This window comes from Eretmochelys imbricata, chromosome 3 (genome assembly GCF_965152235.1).
Source record: "Eretmochelys imbricata isolate rEreImb1 chromosome 3, rEreImb1.hap1, whole genome shotgun sequence".
In the NCBI taxonomy this organism is placed as follows: Eukaryota; Metazoa; Chordata; order Testudines; family Cheloniidae; genus Eretmochelys; species Eretmochelys imbricata.
The window spans coordinates 130,758,647-130,770,460 of record NC_135574.1 but is presented as its reverse complement, the minus strand read 5'-3'; the positions used below and the strand labels follow the sequence as shown (position 1 = coordinate 130,770,460).

At 45.6% G+C, this 11,814-nt stretch overlaps 1 protein-coding gene across 2 annotated transcripts; it reads right to left on the bottom strand.

Annotated features, from left to right (window-relative positions):
• Window positions 1-3,659: 3,659 nt before the first annotated feature.
• ACTA1 (actin alpha 1, skeletal muscle) lies at window positions 3,660-8,598 on the bottom strand. Of its 2 annotated transcripts, none has more exons than XM_077813396.1 (7): window positions 8,108-8,598; window positions 6,592-6,732; window positions 5,796-6,120; window positions 5,327-5,488; window positions 4,635-4,826; window positions 4,337-4,518; window positions 3,660-4,067 (listed from the first exon to the last, which is right to left on the bottom strand). In XM_077813396.1, exons 2-7 carry the CDS (start codon window positions 6,718-6,720, stop codon window positions 3,924-3,926), a joined length of 1,134 nt encoding a protein of 377 aa, XP_077669522.1. In that variant the 5' UTR covers window positions 6,721-6,732; window positions 8,108-8,598; the 3' UTR covers window positions 3,660-3,923. The 2 variants fall into 2 exon arrangements, with proteins under 2 accessions (XP_077669522.1, XP_077669523.1); XM_077813397.1 differs by lacking the exon at window positions 8,108-8,598 and adding an exon at window positions 7,758-7,940.
• Window positions 8,599-11,814: the final 3,216 nt, after the last annotated feature.

Here is an 11,814-nt window from a genome sequence, read left to right as displayed (position 1 = left end):
CCCACTCTCAAACTGGTGTTCCTGTCCTGGCTATCCCACTCAAGTCCCCAGACCTCACTGGAGGGCCTTGTCCGTTTAACAAAATATGGAACAGCAATGACACTTGGGATGCGGTGGGAATAAATGCATCTAAATGGATAAGTGTGGCGGAGGGAAAAAGTCATTGGTGTTGGGTATGTAATGGGACAGGGCTGGATCTGGGGAAAAGCCATTGCCTTCAGCATATTGTGGCCAATGGTGTATGGGATTATTCAAACAAAACTAAAAAGTGGCGGGCCGGGTATGGAGATATGAATTTTTTTCTCAACCTGGGATCAAACAGAGAAATCAATCTCATGTTCCCCCTACAGTAACCTTAGTGAAAACAATACAATCTTTCAATGTCATGCAAATAACACCACTCCTCGTAAGGAGAATGACCCTGTACCCTTTGTGAGATACTCCTCCTCCTTTGCAAACACCTATATGACAAATGGGTGCAACTGACCCTTCCTGGCCTTAATAGGCCATCACTGGATGTGTGGGACCAGAGCTTATACCGCACTACCAGCTAATTGGTCAGGAATCTGCTATCCCGCCCGACTCTTCCCACAATTCTGAGTGCTTGGAACCTTCCCTCGAGAACGCCTCCGCAATTTCAGGCGAAAAAGAAGGGACTTAACAGATGCCCAATGGTATGTAAACAACATAAGCCCCTTAACCTGGGAAGAGGCCATTGGCGGTTCCTTAATACCATTAGGGGGAGTAATACATCATGCAAAAAGTATCCTAAGGTTACAAGCAGCAGTTGAAATAATGGCAAATGAAACTGGAGAAAGTTTAAGAACCCTGGCCAAAGAAACAGATGGCCCTCCAAAACCGTCAGGCATTGGACATAGTGCTGGCGGCAAAAGGAGGGACTTGTACTCTCATTGGAAAAGACTGCTGTGTGTATATACCAGACAACACCAATGAGGTAATAGATCGTGCTAGTCACTTAGAACAAATAGCATATCTTCCCCATGAAGAGCCAAGTTCTTTATGAAAGTGGCTAAGTAACCTTTTCAATTTCTCTGACATAGGAAACTGGTTGTTTCAGGGAGCCCTAACTCTCCTGTTTGGAATCCTAATAATTTTTGTATGTTTTCAGTTACTTTCCTGTTGTATCCAAAATTGTGTCAGGCATGCTACACAGATAGCTGCCCCAAACCAGAGTGCTAATTTGATGATTTTAAATATCATTGATGAACAAAGAGATAAAGAACGATTGATATGTGGAACCCAGTCATTATTGGTCATTGCGTAGCTTGACCAAAAGGAGGGATTGTGAAAGTAGAATGAATTATATTGAAATTATAATTCATTAAAGAAATGCTACTTGAAGGGTTTGTTGAAATATAGTTGTCAGGAAGAGAAACATTAAGGAGTGTGAGACAATGGGTCCTCAAACTAATTAACTTAGAGCTCCTACTGAGCTAGGAGATTGGTAAACGTTAGTATGCAAATAAGATATGTATGTATATTTGTCAGTTTCTGCTTTCTTTTGTCTCTCATGTTAAATTGGCTTTGGCTTAGCTGTATAAATAAGTTATCTTGAGCCTCAGAGAGGGGTTCACATCTGGGTGCATTAGCAAAGCGCTTTGCTAATAAATAGAGTGGTCTGACAAATTATGTGAGTCCTGAATCTGACTTTGACAATACTTTGAAGACACTAAATGGTCTAGACCTGAAAACACTCAGCCACACGACTAAAGCTTGTAGGATTGAGTCCTATACCAGTGTGAATCCCTTTGTGATCATCTTTTATTCTAACAGTCATTTACACACATGCACATACCTTATGTCTCTAAAAACCCTTATCTAAAACAAATGCAGTATTTGGGGATCTTTGTGATCTCTTTGACTTTACTGTGCAATTATTTCAATGGGATCATGACCAAGAAATCCATATCAAATAAGGCTCTTAGAGATTCATTTCTGTCTAACAGAATCATGCCACGATGCTTAAAGGAACCCATTTCAGTCATTCCAGGGCATGAGGGAGGAACACACAGGGGACAGGGTTACTGGCTTCCTATTTTACCTCCATTAGGGTGATACTCTGTCAAAACTGGTTGTTTTGTCACTTACCATTTTCCAGCCTACCAACTCCGCATTAAGGAGGATCCATAGCTCCTTCAGGACCTCTAGGGTGCATCCCCACAACCACAACACTCCCCATCTCCGTTTTCCTACTAGAAGGACAAACAGGGGGTCTGGGCTATTAGGAGTGGACTGAAAGACTTGGCCACTCCCAGTTACATTTCCAATCCCCTCATACTGCTGGGTCCATGAGGGTGGAGCACCTGAAGAGTGAGTGGTCAGGAGTTCCTGAGCAGAGGGGAAAGAATTTGGATTTTTGCTGAAGCTGAATTAATAAGGGCAGCCAAGTCCCATCCCCTAATCAAGAGCTAAAAGGTGTGGCTTCCTCTCAGGGAAGAAATGCTGTGGCTAATGAAAGGGAGCTTGAACAGTTAGCTCTGGCTTATCCGTGGGCCTCCTAATTGTATCCATAGTTGGGTTTGGATCTTATGATTCAGTCTTTACTATTTACTGACAGCCAAACTAGGGCCACCAGATTGACTCAGAGTCTGAAGCCATTGAACAAGAACCACAACAGTAAGTTTCTGACCCCTTCTCAAAGAGGGATCTCCCTCAGGTGCCAAAGTCCCTTGCCTAACTTGTGAGAAAGCTCCCAAGGCTCATCTGGGCACTGCCCCTGTTTCCCAAGAGGAGGTGTAGTTGATATTTGCCTGTGTATAATAGAGTGGAATGATCTATGTTTAAGCCCCACTTCCTGTCTGCCACTGGGCATTTACTTTATGCAGTGTTTCAGGGCAGTCACAGAATGGCCAAATAAAGAGTGAAGGGCTCAACTAAGTTATATATAGTTTAGCCCAGTGATTTACTAGTAGTTCTAAAGGAAAACCCTCTCCTGTCAGTTCCACTTAGAAATGGGTTATAAAAAACTTACTATTTACATTCTGTTCCAATGAGGCATTTGCAACACATGTGTTGCATAGGATCATTTGTCCAGTGAAATCTCTTTGGCGTTGGGCCAGCGTAAGACTGCATCTCCTTCAAAAGGAGTTTTGTTTTTGTTGAGTTTAAGCAACTCCTACAACCCAACAGCCTTTTAAAAAAGTTAGAAAAAGGTGTCTAGGCTGAGATGGGCACATTACAGCTATGACCATTTTTTTAGAGCCAGGCTGTAATCTGTTGAAAAAGATTTTACGCAGAAAATGTGAACCTGAACTTGAGGCTAGGGCAGTACCTGTATGATAGCACAGAATAGGAAGATCAGGTGTAATTCTAAAAATTAGAGATATTTAAGTATTTCTCAGAACCAAGAAAGCAGTTTCAGGTTTATATTTAAACTGGAAAAAAAAGGACACCAAAGCCTTTTAAATATATTTTGAAAACTAACTGTGAAGCACTCTGACCGTCTATAACCCAGTGTGTTTGTTTAATGTAGCATTGCTACTATGTACAATAACCCTGCATCATTATTATGTCAATTTAAAGTGTCATAACCTTTTTTTCCTCCCTAAATTGTAACCAGTTCTAAAGAACAGGATAAATGTATGTAGAGATTTCAGCTCCAGAAACAGAAATAAATCATGACATAACCAACTCCAATGGGGCGTGACAGAATGACTGATTTAATGCTTCTTGAAGTTTTTGGTTTCCTTCCACAGGGCATGGTTTTAAAAATAAACAAAACGAGATAATACATTAATTTATGTACACTTTACATACACTCTGTGTCACTTGGAGTTTGCAGCAACAGTAACAGAAATTGTTACAAAATAGAAAGTTACATGGCTGTTGCAGGTATTCAACAACCTACAACTTACAACAGTGTCATCCTGAGAGTGGTTAGCATAGTGATCATGTAAACATGCTTAGAAGCATTTACGGTGGACAATGGATGGGCCAGCTTCATCATATTCCTGTTTTGTGATCCACATCTGCTGGAAGGTAGACAGGGAAGCCAGGATAGAGCCACCAATCCAGACAGAGTACTTACGCTCAGGTGGTGCAATGATCTACAAGAGTAAGCAGAGCTCTGATCAGTAAACAAACCATATATGGGCACAGAAAACATTTTATGATTTACTACACCTAACTTAACATGCTAAGGGAGGTGGAATGGCATTTGCCAAAGAGGCAGAGTTAGTTCGAATGGGTGCATCTGATTGTTTGTAAAGTGCTTTGAAGATCAGCAGTGTTAAGTATTATATATTATTCCACTGTACTTGTCTGAAAATAAGTCTTATCTGAATATAAGAGTCAATAATCATATAGTCAAATGTACCTTGATCTTCATTGTGCTTGGAGCCAGAGCTGTGATTTCCTTCTGCATGCGGTCAGCAATACCAGGGTACATGGTGGTACCACCAGACATGACATTGTTAGCATACAGGTCCTTCCTGATGTCAATATCGCACTTCATGATGCTGTTGTAAGTTGTCTCATGAATACCAGCAGATTCCATACCTGGTGACATGAGGAGATAAAGGAATACAGAGGTAAGTGCACTTAATTCACCAGTGAAGCAGAAGGATCAGTAACACTGAAGGGAAGGACTTCTTTGGAGAGAGAGGATTATATACCAATGAAGGATGGCTGGAAGAGGGTCTCTGGGCAACGGAAACGTTCATTGCCAATAGTGATGACCTGCCCATCAGGCAATTCATAGCTCTTTTCCAGGGAGGAGGAGGAAGCTGCAGTTGCCATCTCATTCTCGAAGTCCAGAGCCACATAGCACAGCTTCTCCTTGATGTCGCGCACAATCTCACGCTCAGCTGTCACAGGGAAAAACAAGATGTTAGAAGGCTGGAACAGGAGAGAGGAGAAAACAGCACAGCCAGAAGTCAAGGGGAACAGGTAAGGGCTCCAAAAAAACGTGCCTACATGTTTTCTGGCTCTGGGGGAGACTGTGCAGAGTCAGTCAACAATATGACTGGAGGGGGAAGTCAAATCATGGTCCCAGATTTTCAACATGGAACATCAGATACAGATCCCCGTGTTTAACATTAAATCTATCAAACAAGACCACACTGAGCAAATACGCACCAGGTATCCCCAGCTCAGGTTGTGTATATTAAGTACAAACCTGTGCCAATTAACAAGCAAGTAGCTAAGTACAAGTGCCCATTGCACTGAGTGGTGATCCCTAGTCACACAAAGGAGTGCAGGTTTGCAGGATTTGGCCATCCCCATGGAAGTTAAACAAGTCAGCCTCAAGTGTGACTGCCGTGTGCTGCCGATCAGAGGTGGTGGTGTGCGTGCAGGCTCCACTTACCAGTGGTGACAAAAGAGTAGCCACGCTCTGTCAGGATCTTCATCAGGTAGTCAGTGAGGTCCCGACCGGCCAGGTCCAAGCGCATGATGGCATGTGGCAGAGCATACCCCTCATAGATGGGCACGTTGTGTGTGACACCATCACCAGAGTCCAGCACAATACCTGCGAGGGGGTGGGAGAGTGAGTGAGACCGAGCACCTCCCTAGGCCAACACAAGGCAAGGCTGGGGAAATGGTCACAAGGGAAGGAGCAAACCCTGCACGACCTCACGGAAAAGGGGCAGGCAAAGTTGGTTTTTACTAGTGGCAACATCAATCTAAAGCAGAATGGGGGGCCTCTCTTCATGTCTAAGAGTCTATGCCAGTGGGTCGGTGCCCTCACTAGGTGAGGGTGGGTGGCACCTATGCTGGTAGGTGGATGCCCCCCAGGTGAGGGTGGGTGCTGTTTGAGGCCCATTACCCTCACTTACCAGTGGTACGGCCGGAGGCGTACAGTGACAGAACAGCCTGGATGGCCACATACATGGCGGGCACGTTGAAGGTCTCAAACATGATCTGGGTCATCTTTTCACGGTTGGCCTTGGGGTTGAGGGGGGCCTCAGTGAGCAGGGTGGGGTGTTCCTCGGGGGCCACACGCAGCTCATTGTAGAAAGTGTGGTGCCAGATCTTCTCCATGTCATCCCAGTTGGTGATGATGCCGTGTTCAATGGGGTACTTAAGGGTCAGGATACCTCTCTTGCTCTGAGCTTCATCCCCCACGTAGGAGTCTTTCTGACCCATACCCACCATGACACCCTAGAGAGGAACAAAAGGGGGTTGGGAAGCTTAACATCTCTCTGGGGAAGGAGGGAGAGAGTCACACGTTATCCACCCTGGGGAGTGACAGCCAGCTCAGGTCAGAAGAGGAGAAGGCTCCCAAGTCACAGGGTACAGCTAGGGCAAATCCAGCCTATTGTAAGAGCAGGTGTGTCTGCATGGAGCACAGAGCACATTTGTGGGGCACTGATGGTGTATTATATAAGTGTTAGTAAGTAATATATATATATATGCTAGTTTCATGATGGGAGGAAGGGTGATTGGGTCACAGCTGGTGTGACAGCAGGCAGTTGTAGCACAGCTGGCATATAAAGTACTCAGTCCCATTATGGAGGGGGGTCAGCCTCTCCCACGTGATTAGGGACTTTCCCCAGAAAGTAGGGGTTGGTTTTTCACCACTACCTCTGTGAAGCTGCAGTCCTGGAACGGCTAGAAGCCAGGGCATCGTACCTGATGGCGAGGGCGGCCCACAATGGAGGGGAACACAGCCCTGGGAGCATCATCCCCGGCGAAGCCAGCCTTCACCAGGCCAGAGCCGTTGTCGCATACGAGCGCGGTGGTCTCATCCTCATCACACATGGTGTCGGCTTTCTGGGGAACGGCAAGAAAATCAAACCACTGTAAGAGCCAACGAGAGACAATGCAACACAGCCGCAGTCTCACCACTCTTGATCCACTGTCCCAGAGGAGCCAGGCTCTCCCCACCCACAGAAGGTGCGGGGTAAAGTGGGGCGTGGCTTCAGAATGGGGCTGCAAGGTCCAATGGGCATCTCAAAGGGTTTGATTTAAAACAAAAAACTTCTATGCTACTTTAAAGTGGTTAATTAAAATCACATTTTAAACTCAAAGTAGATCCAGCCTTCCCTTCAATGTTATAACTCTATTTTAAAATCTTTATTCCACTCAGTATGGGTTATAGGAAATTGTAAATTAGCTCAAAGAACTAATAGAATTAATCCACCACATCCTCAGTAAACTGCATTCTTTATTCCTTGATCCTCATTTTATCAAGTTTAGAGATTGTCACCATGTAATCTGGTAGTTTTAATATATACAGTTAAGCTACACACAGTGATTATATTTGGTGGTGGGGGGAGGGTAAAAATTGTGATCCTATAATCATCTTCAATTGATTTAAAAATCTCATCAATCTGGAACACAAGTTAAAGTAGATCATAGCGGCCAAGAGTATTTAGGAGAAATCATTATAAACCTTTATCAGGATAACAATAGTAAGCCACAGTTTCAAAATAAAGGCCAGGCACTTTGATTCAACAGTGTGGCAAAAACTGGAGACAGGAAGAATAAACTTTCAAAAGTTACTTTTCGCCTAGTTATTAAAGGGTTTTAGACGTTTGAAACAATACACGTGCTGCTTTCAGTTGGATGGAATTAAGAAACTGCGAAGTAATCCAAGTTCCAGTGCCATCTTGGATGGCACAAATAGTTAAAATCCAAACAGTAAAAATCTATGGTACTGTGCTTTTCCTTACAATCTGAACCCCGCCCCGCCGGGCTACAATCAAAGAGAAGACTGGCTCAGCAGGGGCCACTTAAACGATGTCCCTGTTCATTACGATCAGTAACGAGGTCCTGGCGAGGTAGGTAACGCGGACCTGCTAGCACTCTCTCCCTCCACCCAGCGCCAGGGAAGTTGCCCGGCAGATCGGCCGCAGTCCAGGCAAGAGGCGCTAGGTTCTCGCTGCCTGGCGAGGGATCCGAGCTGTGCCCCCGCGTGTAGACGCGATTCCTCCCCAGCAGCACGAGGGCAGAAGCCTGGCGAGCCAGCCCGGCCTGCTCGCTCGCTCTCCGCAGCGGAGGGCAGGCTCCCGCCTCTGGGGGCTGGCGCTTTGGCGGCTCCCCAGACACTGTTTAGTCTCGGGCCCCGGCTGGGCGTTTGGCGGCGCGCCGCGCTCCCTGGGCTTTGCGGACTCAGCCCCCGCCCCGCGGGGCTCCCCCGGCTCACCTCGGGTGGCTCCTGGCTCTCCGCTCCGGCTCCGGCTCAGGCTCCTCGCGGCTCTCCAGCTCGGTGAGCTGCCCGGCCCCGGCAGGTCTTTATAGGGCCGCCGCCGCCGCCGCCTCCCCCGCCGGCCGCAGGAATGTCTCCCCGTCTGTCTCCATATTTGGGTGTTGGGCAGCGAGCTGGCCCGGCCGGAGCCCCCCAGACCCGCCGCGCGGCCGCGGGGCTGCCCAAAGAAGGAGCTCCTGGCCCGGGCCCAGGGACCAGAGGCCGGGCCGTATAAGGAGCGTCTGCCGGGCCCTCCCCGGCCCCCGCCTCGGGCCAGGGGAAGGGGCCGGGAGGGCTCGTGTCCGAAATAATCCCGACCCCGCGCTACCCAGAAAGGAGAAGGCGGCGCAGGGAGCCCCCGGCCCGGGGCAGCCAGGGGGAGGCGAGCCCGGCTCAGCCCGAGGAAGAGGGGCGGAGAGCTGCGCCGCGGGGTGAGCGGCCTGGGCTGGCCGGGGGCAAGGGGCTCTGACGCCGGCCCGCCGGGAGCCAAGCGGCGGGGACCTCTCCAGCGCCGCTCGGGCCCCCCAGCAAGGCCCCTGCCTTTGGCCGTTCACTTCCCGCTCCCCACTTTCATGCCGGCCGCCTAGCGCACAGCGCCCTGGCGAGCCAGGCACACTTGCGTAGGGTCTCTTGAAGCGGCCCCTTTGTGTCAGACACACCGGCAGCTCGGGGGACGCTGCCTCCTAATGAGCATTCTCCATCCCAGGGGGAAGGGCCCGCGCAGGGGGCCACGTTTCCTTGTCTTAATCACGGCAGATTTTTTTTTTTTTTGGTAGAAAAATGCAATCTTGCACAGCAGCAGCTATTTATAATAATAATAAACGCTGTGCAAAATCAGTTTTATATATAGATGAGAAAGACCCACGTTCTGGCTCCTTGCCAGTATGGGTTGGACAGCTCCCATGCACAGTGGGTCTGCTGTTGTTTATGCTATTTGTACCACTGATACATTCAGATATATTTAAAAAAAATTCTCCAGGGATTTGAATCTACTTATGGTCACGTAGAGGTTTAATGGTCATTTTGGGTTGGGGAAGGCTGGAAGTCCAGCTGGTAGTTGTCGAACTTCTGTTAGGATAGGAAGCACAGCAGCTGCTTAGGAGAGAATTGAAATAAATGGATCGTTTAGCGGGTCAGGAAAGACAGATATGGTGACAAAAGTTAGTGGAAGAGAGAGGCAGCCTCACTTAGAGCAATGGTAACCAACATCTACTGTTCTAAAGTACATAATGTACACATATGCTGGAAGGAATCCATATGCTCACCAGGGTTTTTCTCTATGGAAGATAAAGGTAGAAGTGTTTCCACCATAAAATATCCTTTTATAGGCTATTTCTCTGTAAAATTAGGTAGAAGAAACTGCTCCTACATTTCCTACTTATAGTTTCAGCAACCAGCAAGATAATTACATATCTAGGCTAACAAAGGCCTGGCTGCATCTACCACAAGACTTATTGAGGAAGAGAGGTTTCAGAGTAGCAACCATGTTAGTCTGTATCCGCAAAAAGAAAAGGAGGACTTAGTCTCTAAGGTGCCACAACCAATTTATTTGAGCATAAGCTTTCGTGAGCTACATGCATCCGATGAAGTGAGCTGTAGCTCACGAAAGCTTATGCTCAAAGAAATTGGTTAGTCTCTAAGGTGCCACAAGTCCTCCTTTTCTTTTTGAGGAGGAGAGGTTTGTAACTTTCAGGCATCCTGAAAAAATGCTTGTAATTAAATTTTAAAGGTAGGGATCACAGAACATTATTAAGTACCCATTCAATTCTTGTACAATTCTTTGCCAAATCAGGGAAGGGTCAGTTCTTCCTCCATAAATAGGAATTGTATTTACCCCAACAGAGAATAGACATAAAAGGGGGAAAACACATTTAGAAAAGTAACAGGTTGTGTAGGTAAGAAGGGGAGTTAGCACAGATGAAAATAACACTGAAAAGGAAACAGTAGATTATGATTTACTTATACACAATGCCCCCCTCATGGTTTCATTTGCCCTATATGGGATCTGACCTTACATTTAAAAATCAGTTTCATATTAGTGAGCTCTTTAAAGCACACAGATTTTATTGGGTCTGGTTTAAAGCTGCATATGAAAAAAATGCATAGGGTAGCGGTGGATGATTGCTAAAGAAACCCTTCAAGAGATATTGGTCCTGGGAAAATTTATATCAGTGACTATTTCTAATACCAGAAGGCTGATGTAGATTTAACCACTAGCTGTTGGATCCTGGTGCACTCCAACTGCAGTTATGAACTGTATCCATTATTGACCTGCTGAGTTCTGATTGGCTTAGAACACAGACTTGATGTGTGACTCAGAATAGCTCATCCATAAGGGTTTTAAAAAGGTATATTAGTCTTACTGATAAGCTGCCTCTGACTGGATGAAACTACTCCATAGTTAAATAAAGGGGAATTAACTATTCATCTAGCCAGGCTCTGAATAAGCAGAGATTCTATTTGGCATAGGTGAAAGACTTTCTTTAGAAATTTGTTACAATTAGAAGGAAGAATCAGGTAAAGGAGATGAAGAAAGCAGGTCTGGTTTGTAGCAACCAACTATGGAGAAATTAGGGTAGGAGTAACCAAAGGAAAATCTTTCTGAAAAAAGGACTACTAAAATGTGGGGTAGAGAAAGAAGTGCGAGAAGGAAGTCTCTGTGCTACCAGGAACCACTATGAAGGAGAAGGCATTTTCTGCAGTTGGATTTCCCCAGCTGCAAGACAGCAGCAAGGTTTATCAGGAGACAGGTGACTTTTCTTCTTCTCGAACATTTAATCTCTGCAACTCCTAGTCTGGCAGCTCTTCCCTTCGCCTCTGGCTGCACCCTATGTCTTTTTGCTGCTGCTTTCCATTTCCACTTCCTGCCATGCTATTGTTGTAAAACAGGCTGGGGGAATAATGATTTTTTCTGCAACTTTCTCCTCTTCCTTCTTCCCAAACTCTGACTAAAACTGAACCTACATAAATTCACCATAAAAAGAAACTACCTTTCCTGAGGATTTTAAGGAATCACAATCAGATATTAAAAAAAGATGCTCAGAAGCAGACTAAAGTACAGGTTAGTTATTTCATGAGAGATGTATTTGTAGTCCAGTCATCCATATGTGGTGGCATAAACCATGCTTAAAATATTAACAATGGAAGCACTGTCAGTGACCTTTTATTGTAAGTTTTGAAAAAAAAATTACTGGATATATACCATTTTGGTTTTCCTACAACAAATCTCATGGTATCTCAAACTGATACTATCGCTAAGTATGATAAATAGCAATTCAATATAGACAAATGCCTGGTGGCAATATTATTTTTCCACATAAAAGGCCACTTCCCCTGTATACATTCTCTGGGATTAAAACCTAGGATAGGCACAAGGGGCTAAACCAATATTTATTTATTTTTTCAGTGCTCAGCCACCACAGCGACAAGTCAGTTCACATTTCAGCAATAAGACCAGGGCAAGAATAAAACTGATCTCCGTAGTGGAATGTCCAATTTCTTCCACTTATCTTGATACAAATCTCAACTTCACACCCTTTCCCATTATTCTTAAACTTGTGATTTTACAAGTGAGGGTTGGACATTTAAAATGATTTATATCCTCTACAAGGAAAGAAATGCTTAATACATTCTTTAATTATAAAACTTATGTAACACCTCCCCCC

Bases quoted from the DNA above. Each gene is read 5' to 3' on its own strand.
- ACTA1 (XM_077813396.1), bottom strand. From the start codon at position 6,720: ATGTGTGATGAGGATGAGACCACCGCGCTCGTATGCGACAACGGCTCT. The intron at 6,121-6,591 runs GTACGATGCCCT...GTTCCTCTCTAG, and splicing joins TGGGCCGCCCTCGCCATCAG to GGTGTCATGGTGGGTATGGG. The intron at 4,068-4,336 runs GTACATTTGACT...TTACTCTTGTAG, and splicing joins CAAGCACAATGAAGATCAAG to ATCATTGCACCACCTGAGCG.